Raw genomic sequence first — 21,989 nt, forward strand, 5'->3', positions numbered from 1 at the left:
TGGCATTCATGAATCCTTGCTACACATGCCAGATTTTGTGCCAGGTCCTCCCTTGGCATTCTTTCAGTTCATTTATTCCTCCCATGGATGCTGTAAGTAGGTAGTGATAAATACCTCATAAATTACTGAGTGGTAGGGCTAGCAAGAAGAATGGGTAGAGATACGCGATAAAGAGAGAAATGTTCTGGGGAGAGAGAAGGTACGTTTATGAGCACCTACTCAAGACTAGCCACCTTAGGTATATTCCCTCACGGGACACACACACAGTATCTAAGGCTATATGGCAGCTACTGTTATCCTCCTTTTATGAATGAGAAAACTGAGGCCTAGAAAGGCCTGTCTGATTCCAAAGTCACAGGCACCTGCCAGGCACGTACAGAAACTAAGTACACAGACTCACAAACTCACTGCTGTTAAGGATGCCTACCTCAGGAGTGGGGTCAAGTTGAGTCTCTGAGTTCCTCAATTTTCAGTGCTCTCCTATTACCAACCCGGGGCGAGCTTCCTAATTCCCCATATGAGAGCTAGAATATAAAACTAGCTCTCAGGGGACAGAAGCCCTAGATTCCAGTAGAGGAGGTCTTACAATACAGTATGGTAGAGCACAGCATAGCATAGTACAGACTAGTAGATTACGGTGGACAAAGTGTGGGCTTTGAAGCCAGAGAGACCAGGATCTGAACACTGGCTCTGCCTTTCAGTAACCTTGTGCAAAGTACTGAATCTTCTTGAGCCCTAGCTCATCCGTATAAGAAGAAAACCATAATGGCCATCTAATAGAGTCCTTATGAAGCTAAAATGGATAATACATAAAGCTTTTGGTATTTAGTAGACAACCAATGTATGTCAATTCTCTCCCTCTTTCTTTCTCCTCTTCCTTCCTTTTCTATTCCCACTCCACTTTCCAATTCTACTGCCTTTTATTCTGTAATCTTCAAAAAGCAACACAATTTTTCTGACCTTCAATTTCCTCATTTAAAATAACAACAGCAACGATAATGACAGCTTCTGCCATGCCTATTTCAGAGTCATTGAGAAGATCTGACAAAACAGTATATATTAGGGCGTTCTGAAAATCTACAGTACTATATCAATGAAAAGACTTATTCGGGACTAGTGGTGCCTTTTATAGTGTGAGAATGCTTCTAGACCTTGAATGAAAATACGGGGGTGAAGGTGGGAAGGAGGCAGGCTTTGGGGCCGAATCATCTAGTTAAGCCTGTATTCGACATTCACCATAACCTGACACAGAATTGGGGACTTAAGTCACAGACGACGTCAACCCGACATGCAAATAATCAAGATGCGGGGGGGGAAAAACTTTCCCTGTTTTAACACAGGCTTCCCCCACCCCCTTCTCCTCCTGCCCAGGGCCAGACTGTATTATAATGGCATCTTTGTTGCTGGTAGTTTACTTTTCTTTATTTCTCCAAGACTCAAAAGGAAGTCAAACAACCAACAATACAGCCACCCGCAATGGGTTCCCTTCAACTCTCCTCCCCAAACCACCAAATCAATGACTTTTCAAAGAACCACCAGGAAACCAGAAGCAATCCCCACCGTCAACACTCACAACCATCAAGCCGAGGCCAGAGTCCCTGTTCAAGCTGCCACCAGACAAACATATATTCAGATAATCAGCTGAGTTTCTCTTCTTGCAGGGAAAGCCATATACATATAATTTGAAATGGTAGCTCACACACAAAATAAGTGTGAAACAGCTGTCGGGTGGGTTTATCTACAGCCCACTGATCTCACTGTAAACACTGAGCCAAGGGTGGCAGAGAGGATTATTTTGTTTACAGGACACTGAAGTGAAGGGCTAGTTTGCTTAACACCCTTGACGGCAGATGCGAAAATCTGCCAGACAACTATAATTAGTAGTGGAGGAGAAGTAAAAGGAGGACTCATGCCAGAAAAACTCAACCCAACCCTCCCCAAACCAATTCCAGAAACTGACCCCCCGACCCCACACTTACTCACTCTCTCTCTTTCTCTCTCTCATACACACACTTTAAAGGCCATTAGCCTTTGGAAGCTTAAGTGCTAAACATTTCTTTTTACTGGCAGAAATTACTCTTCAGGTAACTAAAGGGAGGAGGATTACTAGGTAAAATCTATTATTTGCTATGTTTGAGGCTAAGCGGGACAGATATTTTCCCATTTGAGTTATAAGATTTTAAACCTTTCACCAGTAAATAAGCACTCAGGTTTATTAGTCCAGTCCTAGTTTTGCTCTTCCTGACAGATAAATCTTACTAAGTTCTAATAAGACTCAACGATTGTCGCCCCTTGACAACTGACAGACTTTGACAAGAACAGAGCTGATAGCTAGATGCGTACGGAGCTGGGGATCTGGTTCTCTTTGTCTTTTCTCCTAACACCCTCACACATCATCCTGTCTCTATGGCAGTTTTTTAAGCAGTCGAAACAAGCCCACAATTAGGTGGGCAGGTGTGTGAACCCTTTCTGGAATAGCGGTGACCGCCCTCCCTTCCAACAAAGGCTGGCAATGTACCCAAAGAGAAGGGAAGACAAGAATGATGCCGGCATAAATTCCATGACATACCAAGAAGCCAAACGCAATGATCTTTAGGACACATTCCAGGGAGAACACCATGGTGAAGGCGATATTCAGGTACTTCAGGGCCAGTTCATAGGTACAGGGAGCAGAGTAGTACTGCCGGGAAGAGAAAAGAGGAAAGAATCAAACCCCTAAAGGTGAGAGGGTCCATGAGAGAGGCTGGCCATCTCGCGTCCCTGCCCTTGGGGGACATTCTGGTGTCATCTAGGGCTAGAGAGGAGAAGCACACGTCCTAGCAAAACAAAACAGAGGAAAACACAGGTCTTATTAGCAAAATGGCCAGTCTTCCTAGAGTTGAAGGTGAGAAGGGCAGAACCATTTCTTAGACTTAACTACTTTACCATTTAGTATTAAAAACCTCTTCCAACACTCTTTTAGAACCCCATGATCATCTACATCTCCTGACATTTCCACCCTTGTCTGCGTCTGATTGCCATCACCAACCTTTGCTTTCAGAGTTCCTGGACTGCTACTATATATTTCACTGCATTTTGCCCCAAAGACCCAAAGGCTGGGCTGTGGATGGAGACAAGATGAAAGAGAAATTCCACGATGGAAAAGTAGGTAACAGGGCTTCCTTGGTGGCGCAGTGGTTGAGAGTCCGCCTGCCAATGCAAGGGACGTGGGCTCGTGCCCCAGTCCGGGAAGATCCCACATGCCGCGGAGCGGCTGGGCCCGTGAGCCGTGGCCGCTGAGCCTGCGCGTCCAGAGCCTGTGCTCCGCAACGGGAGAGGCCACAGCAGTGAGAGGCCCGCGTACCGCAAAAAAAAAAAAAAGAAAAGAAAAGTAGGTAAGGAGGCAACAGACTGGTAAGCTGGAGTGTTTTCTCAGTGTCTCAGGCACACACACACGTGTTCTGCGAGGGGACAGTTGCCGAGGCTCAGCCTGCCCGAGTACCTCCCAGCCAGCACCTTCTCACCTTCATCATCAGCACGACAGTGTTCAGGGCGATCATGGCCATGATGGTGTACTCAAAGGATGGAGACACCACGAAGTGCCAGACGCGGTACTGGAAGGTGTGCCTGTTCTGGGGCATGTAGCGGGTGAGTGGTTTGGCACTGATGGCGAAGTCAATGCACGCCCTCTGCAGGAGAGTCACACTGATTAGCCAAGCTCAGATTCCCTAAACCTCGCACACTGGTGAGCTCTCTGTTAGACGGTTAGAAGAAGAGGACAGTGTGTGAGAAGAGGCTAGGGCTGGGCAAGCAGAGGTAAAAGCAGCAAAAGAAATTATCTGGACAGAGCTACAGGTGAGATGTCACCTTAAATGAATACACAGAACTAGAGGGGTTCGGTGCCATGCGGTAAGGACTTGATGATTATTAATGTCCTTTTACACAGCACGAGACTTAGATATTTGGGCAGGAAGCTCACAGTCAGAAGTAAAAATCTATCTCCCTGTGCATTCCCATAGCACTTTATTTGCATTTCTCTTATAGACTCTAACAATTTCTAGTTCAGTTCCAGGATAAAAACAATGGGCCCGACAATGTGTCAGAACTACACTTGTTACTACAAAAACAGTAATAAGTTAGACAGGTTCCCTGCCCTTACTGCAAATATACACCATTGAGGGATGCAGGAAGGGAAGCAGACGTGTTAACGTTATAATTTTGGCACATGTCTTTCACTCCCACCTCCAGATGACGTGCCACATAAACGCAGGGGCTGCATCTTAAACACCTTACATCCCTCCCAGTTCTCTGTGTCTCATACCTGGGCTTTAAACAGAGCGGATACTCCAAAAACATTTATTTAATGACTGGCTAATGCATTTCCCCCCAATTCTCTCTCTAATTCACAACAAAATGGAGAGCATTCTGTCTTCCTCCTAACACTGCTGGTCTGAGAGTCCTTTCCAGAGCGCCCCCCGGCCCTACACCCCAGACCCCTCGTTTCACCTCATTCTTCTCCAGGCTGCACTCCTCCATCATCTTGTCTCCTTGCTCCTGGAAGGTGATGATGATGAGAGCCACAAAGATGTTGACGAAGAAGAAAGGAAAGACCACAAAGTAGACCACGTAAAAGATGGACATCTCCATGCGGTTGCTGCGGCTCGGGCCTCGGTCTTCCTCTGTCACATCGACAGAATGCTGCAAAACTCTGGGGACAGAACGAGAGGGCACAGATGGTGGACAGCGATCTTGGCAGCTGCTGTGACTCAAGGCTTTGTTAGCAGATGTGCCATCTACTGTATTTTCTTATCTGACTTTTTAAACTTGGTGGATCCTCCGTGAATTTGGGGCTCCACAACCAAGCTGGTGGACCCCCAATCCACTGCTCTTTTTAGCCCCCGTGCCACCACGCATCCAACTCCTAAACACCAGAGTGACATTACTTTATAGTTGAGGTTGTCATAAAATACCAAGAGACTCCTGAGTTTCCCTTTGGCATTTTGCTGCCACCAGAAAGTTGTGTCTTGGTTACCGCCAAGTCTCTGAAAAAATAAGCCTGCAGCTACGAGCAGCATAAAAACTGCATTCTGTTGTCTTTGACATGTGAGGTATGACCACAGAAAGCATCTCTGGGTTCTGCCACCTCATCCTTAAGCCTTGACCCTCATGTCCAGGGCCAACTCGGAGGATAAATCTGTCTAAAACAGTCCTCAGAGACTCTCCTACGGTGTGGAGAGCTGGTCAAAACTCATTTGTTCTGTAGGAATCAGGTGGCTCTATTCAACTCCTTGGTCATGGGCTGAAACACTGTGTTTCAAATATTGCCCTGACTTCGTCAGCTCCCTCCTGATTCCTGCCTGAAGGATCTTCATTCTTCCTCTCTCCTGCCCGTCTTACCTACTCATAACCACTTACTTTCCTTGGTACAATAACAAAGGGTTAGCCTTGTTTATCTCGAATCAACTTCTCAAGGCAAACACATGGCCCTAGCCCAGCTCACAGACAAGCATGCCAAGCCAAACCCATCGCTCACTGAGGCCATCCTTCCCCTGTGGAGACGGTGAAGAGGGTCAGCAGGGCCCAGATGATGTTGTCATAGTGGAATTCATGGCGCTTCCATTCTCGGCCTTTCACCTCCATCTTGTTTTTCTCGTGATCTACATAGTTTCCTCTAAAACCAGAGCAGAAGTGAACCAGAACCTCTTCACTATAGCTCATGGGAGAGCAAAGAAATTCTAGGGACTTTGATAATGTACAGTAGTAATTATCAGCATTCAAACGCAAGCAAGAGGGGATTTTATTAAGGCAGTGTATTATCATGGAATAAAAATGAGATTTGGTGCCCAACAGACATGGAAGATTAAACCCTAATCCTTTCACTAGTCACTGTATAACCTTGAGCAACTTCCTTAAACTTTCTGTGCCCAGGCTTCCACACCTATAGTGTGCAAATAAAACCTATCTCAAAAGGTCATTAGAAAGATTTAAAATTAAAACCTGATGCAAAATGCTATGTTCCATGTCTGACACAAAAGAGGTACTCACTCAAAATGTAGCAAATTCTTATTTTGCCTTTTTTCCCAAAAGAGGAATGGATTTAAGAAAGGGGGAAAGAAAAGACCTATCTGTAAAGGGCTGTGTGGACCTTGGCAGAACACACTCTAGCAGAAAGTGAGTGGTATGTGCTGGTGGCGCTTACATGCACTCCTTCTCTGTGTCCTTGGAACTGTCTGTGCAATAGAAGAACTTGCCCTTGAAAAGTTGAACTGCGATGACAGCAAAGATGAACATGAAGAGCTTATAGACAATTAGTATGTTGAAGACATTTTTCAAGGAGGTGACCACACAGTCGAAGACAGCCTGTGAACAGAAAAAAGAGCCCTGGTGTGTGAATCCCTGAAATGGATTTGCCTGTGTATTTGCCTACAGCTGAGCTGGACCCACACTACCACCAGCCAGCCCACTGAGAAGGTGCCCTAGGAGATATCACCCTAGGAAGAAGTGACACTCATGGGATTCGGACCTGTTTTCTAAGCTGGTCATGACTGTAGGAACCTCTAATTTAGATGGGGAACACATGTTCTGAATCTGAAAGGAAACCCAAAGCAGTAGAGACCAAGATGGTATCAGGCAGTGGAGGGAGTCCTTTGTGGAATCCTATTACGTGCATTCCACTTAGTGTGAAACAGAAATTTATTCCAGAAAAGGGATCCTTGCAATCATTTAGCCTGTTTTAGGCATTAAATAGCTTATCCGTAACTTCATCTATTTGGGGCACATTCTTAGATTTGATTTATATACTGAATATGTATTGTTTTCTCTTAGCCTTTCTAAATAGATCAGGGAGTGATAATAAACTATCATCTTTGTCCATTTTAATGATATTTTGTAATAAGTTCACACATTTACCCCAATTACATTCCACACTTCACGTAAATGTTCTCTAGTTTAAAGCTGGCTGTGCTGGGGATGAAGATTCAACAGGTGATGTGGGAAGGGGTAAGAGCCACCCTCTCTTAGAGATGGACAGAATCAGGAACTTGCACTTCAGTTCAAGGCAGTGAATCTCCCTCTGAAGAATCCATTGTAGGCCCTAAGCCATGAATAGTTACATGGGAATTCAACACATTTCAAACCATTTTTAGGTTATTTTCTAGGTTTGTAGGTTTAGCTCACTGGAGAGTCTAGCCCCACAGTGGCGCTGCATTTGAGCAGTTGCCTCTTCACGCGCTGGGTGAACACTGCTGGTTTAATTAGTTCAGCACTGCAGGGAATGTGAATGACATGCAGCCTCGTGGAATTATCAGATCCATCTACATTTCCCTCAGGTTATGGAGCCGCAGAGCAAAGAGCCAGCCCTTCCTAATTAGTTGGAATTAACCAAGGTTGGGTCGCCTTCTTCAGCCTGTTAATTAATCTCATCATCCTGTCCAAGCCCTTCTCAGGACCCCAACATAGCTCAGAGGAGGAGACCAGCGGACCTGGGCTGCAGCTAACAACATTGGTTAGGGCCCCAGGCCCCCCCGCCAAATTTTTCTGGGGGTGAGGCAGAAAGGAATGAATGTTCACAGGCACTGACCCCGGCCAGGCCCTGTGCTGGGGCCCGTCACCAGGTGGAGGGTTATAATGAACAGCGTGTGAAAGACTTCCTGATACCGTGGGAGGTGCCTGATCCAGGAGGGAAGGCAGGGCAGTGGAGGAGGAGAGCAGGCAGTGAGAACACTTCCTTTGGAGCATGAGTACCTCTCCTCGGGAATCCACGCAGGAGGCCAGGGCCCTGGGCTCTGAGAGGAAGCCATGTCTCAGCCAGTTAGGGGTCTTCCAAAAAGACCTTCCTGTGGTCTCAAGCCTTTGATCAACCTGGCTGGTTTAACACCTCTCTGCAGAGCCAGAGGGCTGAAAGGGAAGCAGCTGGCGTGGCGGTGGAGGGACTGGTGGGGAATATCAGAGGTGATGCAAACCCAATGGGAAAGAGGAACTGGGGAGCAGGGGAGTCCCTTGTTCCCTCCCTGGTGGTGGCTGGCTCTCATTCACAGGAATTCAGGAAGGAAAAACTTTTCTCCCATGAGGCTTCAGCTTCCATAACAGCAAGGGAAGTGTGTGGGAGAGGCGGGTTCCACAAGCCAGCAACCTAAGGGCAGGAAGGCTCAGGGAAGGAGCTCAGGGTGGGTGAGCAGGTCAGGGGGCAGGAGAACCCAGATAATAGACCTATGAAGACACAGGTCCTGGCAACAGGGAGAACTTAGTTGTGTGAGCTCACTTCCCCATTTCTTCTCTGCTTGTGCCAAAGATGACTCTGTGTCCTTGGGCAAGTTATTGGCCTCTAAGATATGAAGGGTCAGGGCTAGAAGATTCTTTCTTTCTCTAGAATCGTGAGGAAAGAAACCAGCCCAGCTGACTTGGTCTGACGTAGCATGCGGACCACAACACGCAGGGCTCATGCTCCTTCCATTGTGGTGTCTGACCCACCTTAATGACACAGGAGGCTCCAGGATAAAGCCACACAGGGTTCTTCCTAGGACTTCCCACAGAGGGTAGGGCAAAAGTCCTTAGAGATAGATTTTTTAGGATATTGGTTATTTTCCTTTGAAACTCAGACCCTTAGTTCAAGCAGATGAAAAGAATCTCAGTCTCTGTGAGAGCGAAAAGAATATCCCCAGAAATAATTCTCCAAAAGCAGGCCACCTAGGCTTCTCTCTCTCTAGAGGAAGGGGAGCTGATGGGAAGAAACCGGCGAACGTTACCTTAAGCTTGGGCAGGCGCTTGATGGTCTTTAGCGGTCTCAGCACACGCAGTACCCGCAGGGACTTGATGGTCTTGATGTCCCGGCCCTTGTTGCTTCTGCAGGGGAGAAGCCCCGGGAAATCACAGGACAGGGGACAGTTAAAGTGACAGTCACACTAGTACGTTAACAACAGGGAGAAGGGGGAAAGAGGTGGGCAAGAGGCCTGACATTGGGTCAGAGTAGACCCCAAATGACACTCTCTGGGAAAAATTTCCAATCACTCCCCAGCGTGCACACACTCATATGCACGCACACTCATGCATACTCACAAAGGGCAAGACACAGGCACACCACAGAGGCCCCCGTGCACACACGTTAATCAACACTTCCTACCCCTAACAGCCGGAGCAATGCTGCTGATGACCACACCGACCAAATGGAAATGGAGGATCAATCGACTAGGGAACATGACCGTAGCCCATTGTGGACAGGCATGGTACCTAGCCTAGGGAGTTTTCAGTAGAAGGCTCTCAAATAGCATGTGCTGAATTGAATAGGGAGCCATGGTTGACAGCCAAGTCTCATCAGAGGACTCTACCTAGTCCTTCCTTCAGCTCTAGGTTTGTCACCTCTGCACAGTTCATGAGTTCAGGGGAGAGCAGGGTAAGGAAGGCTGGTGGGGGCATGACACCCGTGCTGGGCTGGGCTGCTGGCTCCAGAGAGAGCACGTCATGCAGGCTTCTAGCCAGGACTTTGGCTCACACCCCGATTATCTCTGTGCGAGTGGCTCTTCCAGCAGTCCCTTCCCATTTCTAGCCCTCTGCACCTAGCACAAGCTGCAGAGAGCCTGCAGTTGGAGGAGGCCCAAACTGCAGCCCCCGCCCACCTTTATCCTTGCCCTACAGCGGATGACCCCTCCCTCTTCAGCCTCTCGGAAATGTCTGCTCCTAGTAGACAAAACACATCTTTCTATTTTTAGGAAGGAAATGAATAAATCAACCTGCATTTCTCTCTCCACCCTGCCCATCCCTTGAGATCTTTGCATTCGAGTCAAACAACTGCAATTTGTAAAACATGCAGATGGTAGAAAATGAGACTCTAAATAGTGAGCTCAGGTTCTGGTTCTTTCCTCACGTTGGCCCAGATCGCCATGACACCAACTATCGGAGGAAATGGGATCCATCTAGAACATCAGATGGGAACTACAAGGCTTCTGCCTGCTTTTCACCCTGTCCTTCCTGCCATACCCATCCTCCAAATAGGGAGACCAAAGGCCATCCATTCCTTCATACAAGGTAAGGTAGGAAGACATTTAATGGAAGGCTGACTGCCTAGAATGTGAATTTTGAGACCCTCTTAAATGGTTACAATCCATGATCTGTAAGTTGCTTTTACTCAGTTCTAGATCTGAATACAGATAACCCAAAAGCATCACATTGATATCAATGGCCTCTTGCATCCATGGGCTTTGTATATTTTATAAACTCTTTTACTTTAGTAGGTTCGTCTATCTACCTTTCTAAAAAGGCAACATATAGGCCGAAAACATATCCAAACCAATAAGAATGATCATTTCCCAAGAAGGCTTGGTGACTCCTAGTTTCTATTCTCTTGGATATCAATGAAAACACACCACTCACATAAACTCACCACTCCTTTCTTAGTGAGCCAGTTCCTTCCCTCTCAACCATACTTTCTCCCTCCTCCAACCCACTCCCCATATTTTTTTACTTCAAAGAAAACTGAAGAAAAAAAAATATTTACCCCAAGGCATTCCTATGGAGGATCCAAGCAGAAAGCAGTTAAAAAAAAAAAAAAAAAAAAAAAAGGAGGAGAGGTAATGGAGAGAAGGGAGATAGTCAGTAAATTCAGGGAGAAAAGAGAACTTTAGGACAACGGGAAATTGGAGATGCTCAGACCCTAGAGATCCCGCTTACAGCCTTGGCACTTGCAGAGTCCGCACGCTTTGTGAAGGAGAGGAAGAGCCAGCACACCATCGCTCCACACCCACCTCTCCACCCTGCAGAGGCAAAGGACCTCTGCAAGCGTTAGGGACGCTGCCTCGAACTATATGGCATCCCCCATGTGTACTTTATTCCATGGAGCCTCGCTGAATTGGAGTTTTCTAAATGTAGTCTTTCACTTCCACTTCCTTAGTAGCCTTCAGACAAACTCCTTCTGTTTCCAGTGAATTTATAAGAAGCCAGGCTAGAGGAAAAATGCCTGATCTGGGCCAGAAACTATGTCTTGGAAAAGAAGTTTCAAGAGATAGTGGCATACTTATGCTTATGAAGGAGTTCATCTGAAGAGGGAGACACAATGTCCAGGAGAGGGCTACTCTGACATCTCTCAAAAGCACAGATGGGCCATACTATAAAACCACCTTGAAATACGGGGGAAGGCATTGTCTATCAAGGTCCTGATGTCACATAAAGGGATGCCTTTTGATAAATTAAATGACCACCTGTCCGTTGTGAGCTATTTACCGTGTAGCTTGCAGACAAATCATCCCAGTTCTATTGGTGAGGCTTAAAAATGACAAAAATAAAGATGGAGAGCATAAACATGAAACATTTGAGATAGAACTAATAAAAGCTAACTTTCTGAATATCTATTCTTGGCCAGACTCTGTTAAGCACTTTTAGTGCAACTCTTTATTGGGATGTCCTAATAACTTTCGGACAAAGGTATTATTATCTCCATTTCACAGATAAGATGCCGAGAGGTTGAGTGCCCAGCAGTGGCAGGGCAAGCTGGGATCTGAACCCAAGTCTATATGATGCTCAGAGCTCTTGCTCTGCACCATTAAGCTTCTGCGCCAGCAAGTTTTTGGTTCTAGGCTCTGTCAAACAGCTCACCAAATTCTAGAGCTGGAACAGATCCTTGAAATCCACTTAACTGCAAACAAAACTGCAGCCCATGGAACGTGTGCCTTGCATAAGATCTCAGTAAGTGAGCCCCAGTGCCACGGGTGAACAGCCAGCTGCTATGAAGAAGTGCTTAAAATTCAGCCTTTGCTTCTTGGTTGACAGTTGGCTGTGAAGGGTACTTTTTTTTCCTTTCTTTTAATTTTTTTTTACTTACCACAAACCTATGTTACACCACCATATACCACAAGCAAAGATTTCCAATGACCATTTTATTCAGTGAATGATCCCACATTCAAAATTATATTAATTTTCACTGTAAATGCCAAATGAATGGTGGTTTGAGAATTAAACCCAAGGCCTTATAAACCTTAAATCCGTCATGTGATAATCTCCAAATGCTCAGAAGGCAGAGGAAATATCTTCCCCTGAGTTATAACAGTGTCTTCTCATGCATGAGACTGGGCACGTGGTAGGTCAGCCAAACATACCTTTATCCATTCATATAACAGCACTGATGGAGTCCTTAATAAATGTCTGGCACTATTCTAAGTACTGACTACACGGTTGTGAACAAAACAAATGAGGTCCCTTCCTAATCTAGGAGGGAAGACAGGCCTTAAATAAACAAGCAAACAAATGAAGGTATAATTGCAAGCTAAATGCTTGGGAAAGATGGAATCATTTGACTGAAAATTTTGCCAGAATAACTAAATAGGTCACCATCTTTTCTCCAGGCTACATTCATCTTTAGCAAAAGCTCAGGGAGAATCTTCCAAATCCTTGAAATGAGAGAACAAAGTGGTCCAGGCTTTCACCTTCCATTAGCCCAGGTCCTTAACACCAAGACCTTTATATCCAGTAGACTCTAAATGGGTTCATACTCACAGATGCCCATCGTATTGAAGGAAAGTTCAATAATTTTTTCTCCTCATACACACCCAGATAAAGGACAGAACTTGCTCTCTACAATTAATTTTGTCCCAGGATCCTAGTAAAATGTCACGCTATAGAACAAAGGGGATCTCTGACGACGTGTGTGTGTGTGTGTGTGTGTGTGTGTGTGTGTGTCCCTTGGTTTGGGAAGTGGAATGCTTCGATGGTACACTCTGATCTTAACAGCTGACTGTGGTTGCCAAAGTACTGGGCTATTAGTCCCATTCTGACTCCTACAGAGTTGAGCCAAGGATAGTAATGAGACACAGGCCAAAAGTAAAATAAAGATTAGTCATTGCTCTGCACATCTTTCAAACAGGTCTGCAGAAGAGCTACTGAAAAGCTAGGATTTTGAGTGGCTGCAAAAAAGCATGCTTGGGTTCTCAGTTTTGTTAACATACATTCAGTACGAACTTGAAAATTGTCATTTGAAATGAAAGGAATACTGGCTAACAAAGCCACAGGGTCAGGAAAAGCATCAACAACGTAGTCCCCATTAATTAAAATACAGCATAAATTTACACATGGGCTAGGCTAAACTACCTCTCCCAAATCCCTGCATACAAGAGTCATTTAAGCCATTATCCAAGTCAACAAGATGGCAAGGGAGAGGTTTTATCAAACCAGGAGAACAGACTCTTCAAATACATCAACTGCAGCATATTGTTTAAGAAAAAATTCATGAGCTTCTTACAGATTATTTAAATATAATCATTTGATAACACTTAGCTATGCTTTGCTAGTAATTGTATAAGCAGAATTTTTTTACACTGCCTGGCTAATTGGTGAAATTTTATCAGGTTTAAAATTGACTCTAGAAGTTTTAGCCACAGCAATCAGAGAAGAAAAAGAAATAAAAGGAATCCAAATCGGAAAAGAAGAAGTAAAGCTGTCACTGTTTGCAGATGACATGATATTACTCATAGAGAATCCTAAAGATGCTACCAGAAAACTACTGGAGCTAATCAATGAATTAGGTAAAGTAGCAGGATACAAAATTAATGCACAGAAATCTCTGGCATTCCTATACACTAATGATGAAACATCTGAAAGAGAAATTAAGGAAAAACTCCCATTTACCACTGCAACAAAAAGAATAAAATACCTAGGAATAAACCTACCTAAGGAGACAAAAGACCTGTCTGCAGAAAACTATAAGACACTGATGAAAGAAATTAAAGAAGATACAAGCAGATGGAGAGATATGCCATGTTCTTGGATTGGAAGAATCAACATTTTGAAAATGACTATACTACCCAAAGCAATCTACAGATTCAATACAATCCCTATCAAACTACCACTGGCATTTTTCACAGAACTAGAACAAAAAAGAATATTACTCAGCCATAAAAAGAAACGAAATTGAGTTACTTGTAGTGAGGTGGATGGACCTAGAGACTGTCATACAGAGTGAAGCGAGTCAGAAAGAGAAAAATAAACACCATACGCTAACACATATATATGGAATCTAAAAAAAAAAAAATGGTTCTGAAGAACGTAGGGGCAGGACAGGAATAAAGACACAGACCTACTAGAGAATGGACTTGAGGATATTGGGGAGAAGGAAGGGTAAACTGGGACAAAGTGAGAGAGTGCCATGGACTTATATACACTATGAAACGTAAAATAGATAGCTAGTGGTAAGCAGCCACATAGCACAGGGAGATCAGCTCGGTGCTTTGTGACCACCTAGAGCGGTGGGATAGGGAGGGTGGGAGGGAGGGAGACGCAAGAGGGAAGAGATGTGGGAACATATGTACATGTCTAACTGATTCACTTTGTTTTGAAGCAGAAACTAACACACCATTGTAAAGCAATTATACTCCAATAAACATGTTAAAAAAAAAAAACACGCATGCTGGGGCTTAAAGACAAGAACAGGTAGACTGGGAACTTCTGTCTTTCTTTCAGACACTTCCTTCGTGTGGCTGCCACTACGACCTTCCTTTTTCCCTCCCAAACCCTGTTTGCAAGGCAGCTAGGGTGTAAAATACAGCAGTGGGCATCCCAAGAGTCCATGGGCATTAATCATCTTCAGTGTCCCTGCTGGGGTCCAAAGTCAGATAAAGTCACTCTTGAGGTGACTCTTAAGGCTGGAGTCTCAAGCAATGACATCCTTCTATCTGCTCACAGCTGGAAATTTCTAATTCCAGCTCAGCTGGCATCCTAAATCCACAGTTAACGGGCTACCTGATGGCTAAATTTAATTTTAATCCTTCATTCTCTTCCACAGAGCAGGGGAACTGGATGAACTGTCTGGTTCAGTGGTAAATGGGTCTTCTTTGAATGGAGTAGGACTTTGTCAACACTTTTTCCCCCTACAAGATTAATGAGTAGTCACAGCTTCCTGTGGGAGACACCCCTCTCACTTTTAAAAGAATGGGGGCTGTCAAGAAAGAAGCCCCAAGGCAAAACTTGAGGTTTGAGGGGACTGCCTCAGACACAGGCAGACAGCAAAGGACAGGAGAAAGGGTCAGGCAGGTGTAAGGTGAAGTATCAGTTCCATTATTACCAAGCTCCACTGAGTGTGAGCAGGTACCAGCATTTCAGTTCTCAGTAGTCACTCCTTTCTCATGTATGCACACTCCCACCTTCACAAACACAAAGCCTCAAATGCAAAACCAGAACCAGAGTACCATTTCCAAGTCTAAAATTGTCTGTGCTTGTGTATTTCGTTGAATGAATTCAGAACCAGCTCTGCTGCTGTGGCTGGTTCTGAATGCGTTCAAAAGACCTTATCCATCTTAGAGACTAGGGCAGAGTGTCAAGTGTCAGGAAAGTGACATACTTCAATGAAAAGAATGTACTAAAAGCTAACGTGGGAATTCCGGTTCCTTCTGGCATCAAGAGGCGATTGACTCACGTTTTTCTTTTCTGGCTAAGGACTGAATAATGAAAGGCCAAGTGCGGCTGTGATCCAGATCCCCTGCGTGCCAGGGAGCCCTGACCTTACCTCGTGCCCTGCTATGATGGAAAATGGTAACGGGAAGCTTTGGTGTCAGCTGCCTGAGAGCCTGCATGACTCTGACTGATGTACACAGCCATGCTGGGGAGGAGGTGGGAGCTGAATTGCTAGTTATTTTTCTTTTCAACTGTTTGTGTTGAGAAGCCATCAAAAGCTGCGAATTTACTATTTAGAATCCGACCCAGGACAGCTCACCTGGTGCTTGACTTGAGCTGGTCAAGTAACATGTTGTAGAGCAATAGGAATGAAGAGGAGGGAGGGGCCTGGGCTGGAGTGCAGGATCACACCCTTCCCAGCCTCCCCTGCGGTCCCTACTGAGGTGCTGGCCTGGCCCCGCCCACCCGCCTGCCAGAAGCCCATCACTAAACACGGAAGACGGGAAGCCTGAGGGCCAGACAGCATCGCCATCAATGGGCAGGATCCCATAAGGTTTATGTACTCAACCTGCACAGTGGACACATGACCCCCTTACAAAGCAGCCGACTCTGGGGGGTGCCCCAAAGTGAGGGGGTGTGTCCAATGTGCAGATACCCAGAAATGCCAAGGCTGGAACCATCCCTGCTTTCCCACCCAGCAGACCGGGAAGCAGAAGTGATGGCAACAGGGTGTGAGAAAAGTGGGAAAAGCAGTTTCTGGTCTTTCAGTGGACAATAATTATCAAACAGAAGAATCCCTCTTTTTCAAATAGAAAAAGATAAAAGAGAAAGGTTTCACAGGCCCAGTCGCTCGCCAGACTTCTCTTGAAACCACAGAGAGGAAAAGGCACAGTCAGGATATTTATAGCTGGCAAACACTCCGTGTCCCCACGTGGCCCAGAAAGCAGGGTGCTGTGAGGGCAGTGGGATGAGGGAGAGCTGTAGCCAACCTCTGTCAAAACTTTGCCCCCTCTATACAGGTAGTGGGCTTATGGAGGGAGACCTGAGTGTTCTTATAAATGCTTTATAATGTAAAAGTGGACCCGGCAGAACAGGAAGGGTGCGATACAGGTATCTCTCCATTTATTTTCTTATCCCTTGCTACGCCCACACTCAGAAAATAAACCCCCTTCCCCTCCTCCTCAAAAGTCAATACAGTGCCCACATGGAATCTGTCGAGTTTACATTATAAAGAATCCCTTCACGTCACATATGCAGCTATAAAGAAGAGAGATCCCCTTCCAGCCAATACAAAACAACATACATGCTCCTAGAAAATATACATGATGGCAGGGGCAGACCACTGCAGTAGAAGGGCTCAGCTTTCTCTGAGAATTCAGCTAGAGGCCATTTTCTCCCCTTGGTTGGGGTGTTGCTCCTGGGACTTGGGCTGGGTCCTCAGAAGGCTCTGGCCGCCAGTGGTGGAAGAGATACCAAGTCACTTCTGATTTCTGAGGAGCCACGGAAAGGTATTACCATGACAATCACCATCAGTTCTGCTCAAATTGAGCAATAACCTTTGCAGAAGCCTCAGTAAAACAAGGTTCAATTTCAAGGAGAGAGAGAGAGAGAGAGAGCAGGAGTAAGGTTATGTGAATGGTGGACATTCTTAGGGGCAAAAATATGGGATATGACAATGAAAGTTGTATCCACAGGGAGGGAGGTCCTTGACAGGCCTACAGAAAAACTCACACGTGGCTCTCTTGGCCTGAGCCCCTGACCACAGCCCCACAGGGGGACGTAGGCCTTATTCCGATGTCAACCCATTTCAGGTCAGGCCCTTGCTTTGCTGTCAGGGGAAACCCTGGCTAACCCTACCAAAGTGATGGGAGAGCTGAATTCTCTGTGTCCTTAATGAGGAAAGGGGGAGAACAGAGTTAGAAAGCATGAGCATACGAGCAAGAGAAAGCATTACCTGGACCTCAGCAAACGTGACGAAGGCCAGAGGAGGGGGGCGTGAGCCTGTCCCATAAGCAGGAGAAAGGGGAGAGGAAATGTGCATGGCAAGCTTAGAAGGATGCTAACAAAAGAGAGAGTGTGCATGGAGAAGGATGAGCAAGTACCATTTACATTTTGGAGAGAAATGAATAAAAAGTTCGAGAAGTGAAATCACTAAAAGCAAGCAATGGGGCTTCCCTGGTGGCGCAGTGGTTGAGAGGCCCACCTGCCGATGCAGGGGACGCGGGTTCATGCCCCGGTCCGGGAAGATCCCACATGCCGCGGAGCGGCTGGGCCCGTGAACCATGGCCACTGAGTCTGCGCGTCCGGAGCCTGTGCTCCATGACGGGAGAGGCCACAACAGTGAGAGGCCCGCGTTCCGCAAAAAACAAACAAGAAAGCAAGCAATGGATGATAACGCTCAATCCATCACAATACACGTGGACCCCAGAACCAGGGGATTACCCTGCACTGTACCTGGTCTGAGGACCAACAGAGAGGCTTCGGCTCCGGGGCTGTTAAGCCTTCCCCCGCCACAAACACCAAAGCTACCACTGCCACGTTTCAAAGGGCACAAAGAAAGAACAAGACAGATGACAACCCTCTAGCCCGTCATCACTGCTCTGGATCTGAGGAGACACAGCTGGACTGTGGACATGTGGCAGGCGTGCAGAGGCTTCCTTTAACACACACCTCCTTCCCACTGGCACCAACACAGGCCAGGTGTGCATGCACAACAACCAAGTCTTGGAAACCAGCCTGTGTTCAACTTTTGTGTACGTTATGTCTCAACACACATTTTACTCCATATTCGGACTTCATGACGTGATGGAGAATGGAAGCATAAGGAAGGGAATTCACGCTTACTGGTCGCTCACACTCGGTAAGGCTCTGGGCTAAGCCCTTGACACACAGTATTTTGTCTCCATGTCAGAGATGAGAAACGGCGGTTAAGAGGGTTAATACTTTGCTATGTTGCTCCAGGCCATGAAACTGGTAAGTGGAGGAGCTGGGCCTTCCTGACTCCACAGCCCACCCCCTTCCTCCCACTCTGCCCTGTGACCCCGATGAACTCCGTTCTTCCTCAAGAGGACGTGGCTCCTTTCCTATATGCTCCTCTCTCTCCCTGTCCTTTATTTCTTCAAAGAGAGACAACGTATTTTACTGAGATCAAAGTAAGGGAGAAGAACAATATGGTGAACAAGGTACACAAATGAGTTGGTAAAATGAAAAGGGAACCTGACTTTAAAAACTCAGGGGTAAGATTTATCTCTAACACGAAAAGGTGGACCTCCTTAGGAGGAAGGCAGACTTTGGTGCTTCTCTCCTTGAAGGAGGAGGAAGAAGAGCTGGGAGTCCCCTTATTAGAGCCAGAGTTGCCTTTATTTTTATCTTGCTATGAGAGTCCACACAGGGACCAGATGCTTGGAAAAATGCCATACTTCTGTGAAATCTCCTTGGGAACAGTGGTTCAGAAACGTCTGATAGGAGGTTGCCTTGTGAGGGGCACAGGTGACTCCACGTGACTCTAACGGGGTAAACACACTGGTGCACTTAAGGACAAAGGACACTGGAATTGTCCTGACTGCCAGCTCAGGGTCACAAGTCACATGCAGCCTGGTTCTCCTTTGCAGGGTCCCCCATAGCTGGGGCAGCAATGGACACAGTCTACTTCCAGGTTCTGGGAGGTCTCAAGTTCTTAGCACAGCTGGGGACCTTTCATCTCTCCTCCCACTCCTGGCCACCTGAGGAACATTCCTTCTTAACTCTTACCCCATTTCTTTCTCTGCCAGATGGATAGGGACGGAAGCTGACAGTGTCTGGGGAGAAGGTGGGACAGATGATCCCTATTTGACCACTTGGGTCTGGGAAGGTCAAGCCTACGGAGGTGTTTTGCTCCTTCCCTTTTGTAGCTGTCATCCATGACAGAAGCTCCCAAACGCTTTCCTCGTGCCCCATCACACAGTGTAGCTCGTCTTGCCTAGAAGACTTGGCTTTCTCTTGTACTCAGAAGGCTGGAGGGCATTCTATTGTGCCATCCAGCAAAGGGTGAAGCTGCTCCAACAGTGGAACAAGGTACGGACAGAGCCCAGAAGGCTGTCATTCATCTTCTGGGGCCCTCTACCCACTAGCTTAGGGAAAACGCTCGGACAATATGTCTACTTCCTAGCTACACCCTGGAGGGCTAGGAAAGCCCTTCCCTGGATCAGTGTTCAGAAAAAAAAAAAAAAAAATCCCCTAATGTCATGAACATGGTTAATCACCTGAATGGTTTAAGACTGTTTTCCTAAGTGTGTTACCAAGGAAAGTTGGGAAAGTCTTTCCTTCTGGAGTTCATCATATTAACATGCTTCTTATGTCCTTGGGATAGCTCTGGGGTACTTCTGCTTATAAGCAGAGAATCTCCCCACACCCAGGACTCTGTGATTCCCCAACTCTGCTCTACCCGCTGCATTTTTCTTTCAAGCTGATCCTTTGTTTGACCGAATCAAGAAATGAAGGGGTACCTCGGCTGTCCCTGGGTCCCACGCTGAGCCCATGGGGACACACAGGTGAGTGCCTGCCCAGGCTCACTCATCTCGAAGGGAGGAATGCCAAGGCCTTTGGCTTCTCCCTAGAGACTCGCTCTGCTCCTCCTTCACCAGTCCCACGACTCAGGGCGTGGGAGATGAGGCTGTAAGGCCCTCAGGAGCCCTGTCGAGGGGTAACTGGGAAGCAGACTCCCAGGGCAGCGTTCATGGGCACCACTGAGTGAATTGGCCCTGGAGAAGCCCTCAAATCAGCCGTCTCGGGAAGGAAGGAGGGAAGGGAATTGAACGAGAAAAAAAGAGTTACTTACGCCAGAGCAAAGGCCACCAATGCACCAACCACTACCACAAAGTCGAGGATGTTCCACAGGTCTCGGAAGTAGGACCCATCCTGCAGGATCAAGCCCTGGTCTATCATCTGCAGGAGGAGGATATGAACAGCCACCAATGAGCCCAGGAGGTGCCGGTCATACGTGCCCTGAGCTCTGGGCTCCCCATGGCAATGTCCCCACTGCCACTGCCTCTAAAAAGCAACCCACACGGGGACCCAAGAAGCAGGACAGGTCCCGCAGGCTCTGTCCACCTAACTGTGAGGCCCAAGGCCCTTCTCATAGCCACCAGGGTTCACTTAGACTCCCTGGCTCCTCGAAAGCCGCCACATCCCTCCTTACGTTAGTGGCTCAGAGCCCCAGGCATCGCCACATACGCACTGACGAGAAAAATCTCAGATGGGTGAGACTGGGAATAAGCTGGTAACGTGGGGTGTTATGGTGGCAGGGAAGAGAGTGGAGGGCAGTGAGTACGGTTGGGACTAAATGAGGCCAGGAAGACATCTCTACCTAACCCCCTGCCTTGGCAGGTACCCAGGCTCAAACCCAGGAAGCGTGTTGGGGAGGTGAGAACAGTCCCCACGCCTGGAGCACCTCTCCTGCCTGCCTGAGAGGGGGCCCACCTTCTCCCCGGGCCATGCCCACGGGTCTGCACCAGTCTAAACAGATCCCCACCGTCACGTCCTGCCACGACAGACCTCACTGGGATGTGAGGCTGGAGGAGGGGTCAGCAGAGGCGCCGCTGAGATTCTGACATTGATCAGGAGGTGACAGTCCTGGGGAAGGGCACCACACTAGAGAGGCACACAGGTGGCCCATCCAAGCCCCAGAGCCCAGGTTTGCTCTAGAGGTTCTTACCTTTATAACCATCTCAAAGGTGAAGACGCCAGTGAAAACATAGTCAAAATACCTCAGCACCTGTAAGACACATAAGGTAGAGACCACCAGGCTACACACACCCCTCAAACACAGGCTCTCCTGCACGCCCACCCCAAGCCCCGCTCACTTCTACCTTGGAACAGAAGCTCGGAGTTGTAACTGTTAATCAGACGCAGGGAAGAGAGGAGCCGTGGATACTGCTGGGGCCCCATGACCCGCTGGCCAGTCCTTGGCCCTTCCCTCCCCTGTGGTCAGAACTTAATGTCTTGGGTCCGAACTGCCCCCCAGGTCTCTCGCTCCCTGGGATCCTTGTCCGTTCCAATCCTCCCCATCCCCTTGACCCCTCCTGACATCCACCCTGGCCCTCCAGGAGGTGCCTCAGCTCCCTGATGTCACCCACATCACCCGTGCCCCTAGGTCAGACCCCACATCCAACCCATGGGTGACTGCAGACCCCCTTTCAGGGCCATGGCTGGCTCTGGGTGTAAGGCCCACTGCTGAACATAAAGGTAAGCAGTGTGGTTAGGGTTAGGGTTGCGGGTGGGGACCGGCCTTGAAGCGGTTCACGCTTTGCCCTGAGGACTGGGACCAGGCAATCTCTCAAGCCTCTCTCATTCTCCAGGAACCTTCCTTAGCTCATCTCTAATGTCGGGAGGGGAGGGGCTGCGATGAGGCGGTACCAGGGTACTACGGGGGCTGGCAGTCAGCCCCCGCGCACCTACTTTGTTGCGCTCCGAGTTGGTCAAGACGGGGTCCTCGGCCGCCAGGGCGATGCTGCTGGCTGCGATCACCAGGAGGATGCACATCTCGAAGTAGCGCAGGTTCACGATGTAGTGGCAGGCCCTGCGGATGCTGTGGGGCGGCGGATGAGCCCGCTGAGCCGGCCCCCCTTCCCCCCCGTTCCCATCTTTCCTCCCCACCCCCATGC

At 47.5% G+C, this 21,989-nt stretch overlaps 1 protein-coding gene across 3 annotated transcripts in view; it reads right to left on the bottom strand.

The window, feature by feature from the left end:
• CACNA1E (calcium voltage-gated channel subunit alpha1 E) overlaps window positions 1-21,989 on the bottom strand; it is a 294,179-nt gene that overhangs the window by 36,772 nt on the left and 235,418 nt on the right. For all 3 annotated transcript variants that reach the window (XM_024758847.1, XM_024758846.1, XM_024758845.1), the window contains 10 exons: window positions 21,784-21,913; window positions 21,041-21,100; window positions 20,165-20,271; window positions 10,469-10,480; window positions 8,724-8,820; window positions 6,179-6,339; window positions 5,513-5,650; window positions 4,486-4,687; window positions 3,504-3,668; window positions 2,570-2,680 (listed from right to left, as the gene is read on the bottom strand). In XM_024758847.1, the coding sequence (XP_024614615.1) occupies window positions 2,570-2,680; window positions 3,504-3,668; window positions 4,486-4,687; window positions 5,513-5,650; window positions 6,179-6,339; window positions 8,724-8,820; window positions 10,469-10,480; window positions 20,165-20,271; window positions 21,041-21,100; window positions 21,784-21,913 (1,183 nt within the window). The remainder of the gene's footprint in view (window positions 1-2,569; window positions 2,681-3,503; window positions 3,669-4,485; window positions 4,688-5,512; window positions 5,651-6,178; window positions 6,340-8,723; window positions 8,821-10,468; window positions 10,481-20,164; window positions 20,272-21,040; window positions 21,101-21,783; window positions 21,914-21,989) is intronic.

Source organism: Neophocaena asiaeorientalis, unplaced genomic scaffold (genome assembly GCF_003031525.2).
Source record: "Neophocaena asiaeorientalis asiaeorientalis breed wild unplaced genomic scaffold, Neophocaena_asiaeorientalis_V1.1 scaffold270, whole genome shotgun sequence".
NCBI classification, from domain to species: domain Eukaryota; kingdom Metazoa; phylum Chordata; class Mammalia; order Artiodactyla; family Phocoenidae; genus Neophocaena; species Neophocaena asiaeorientalis.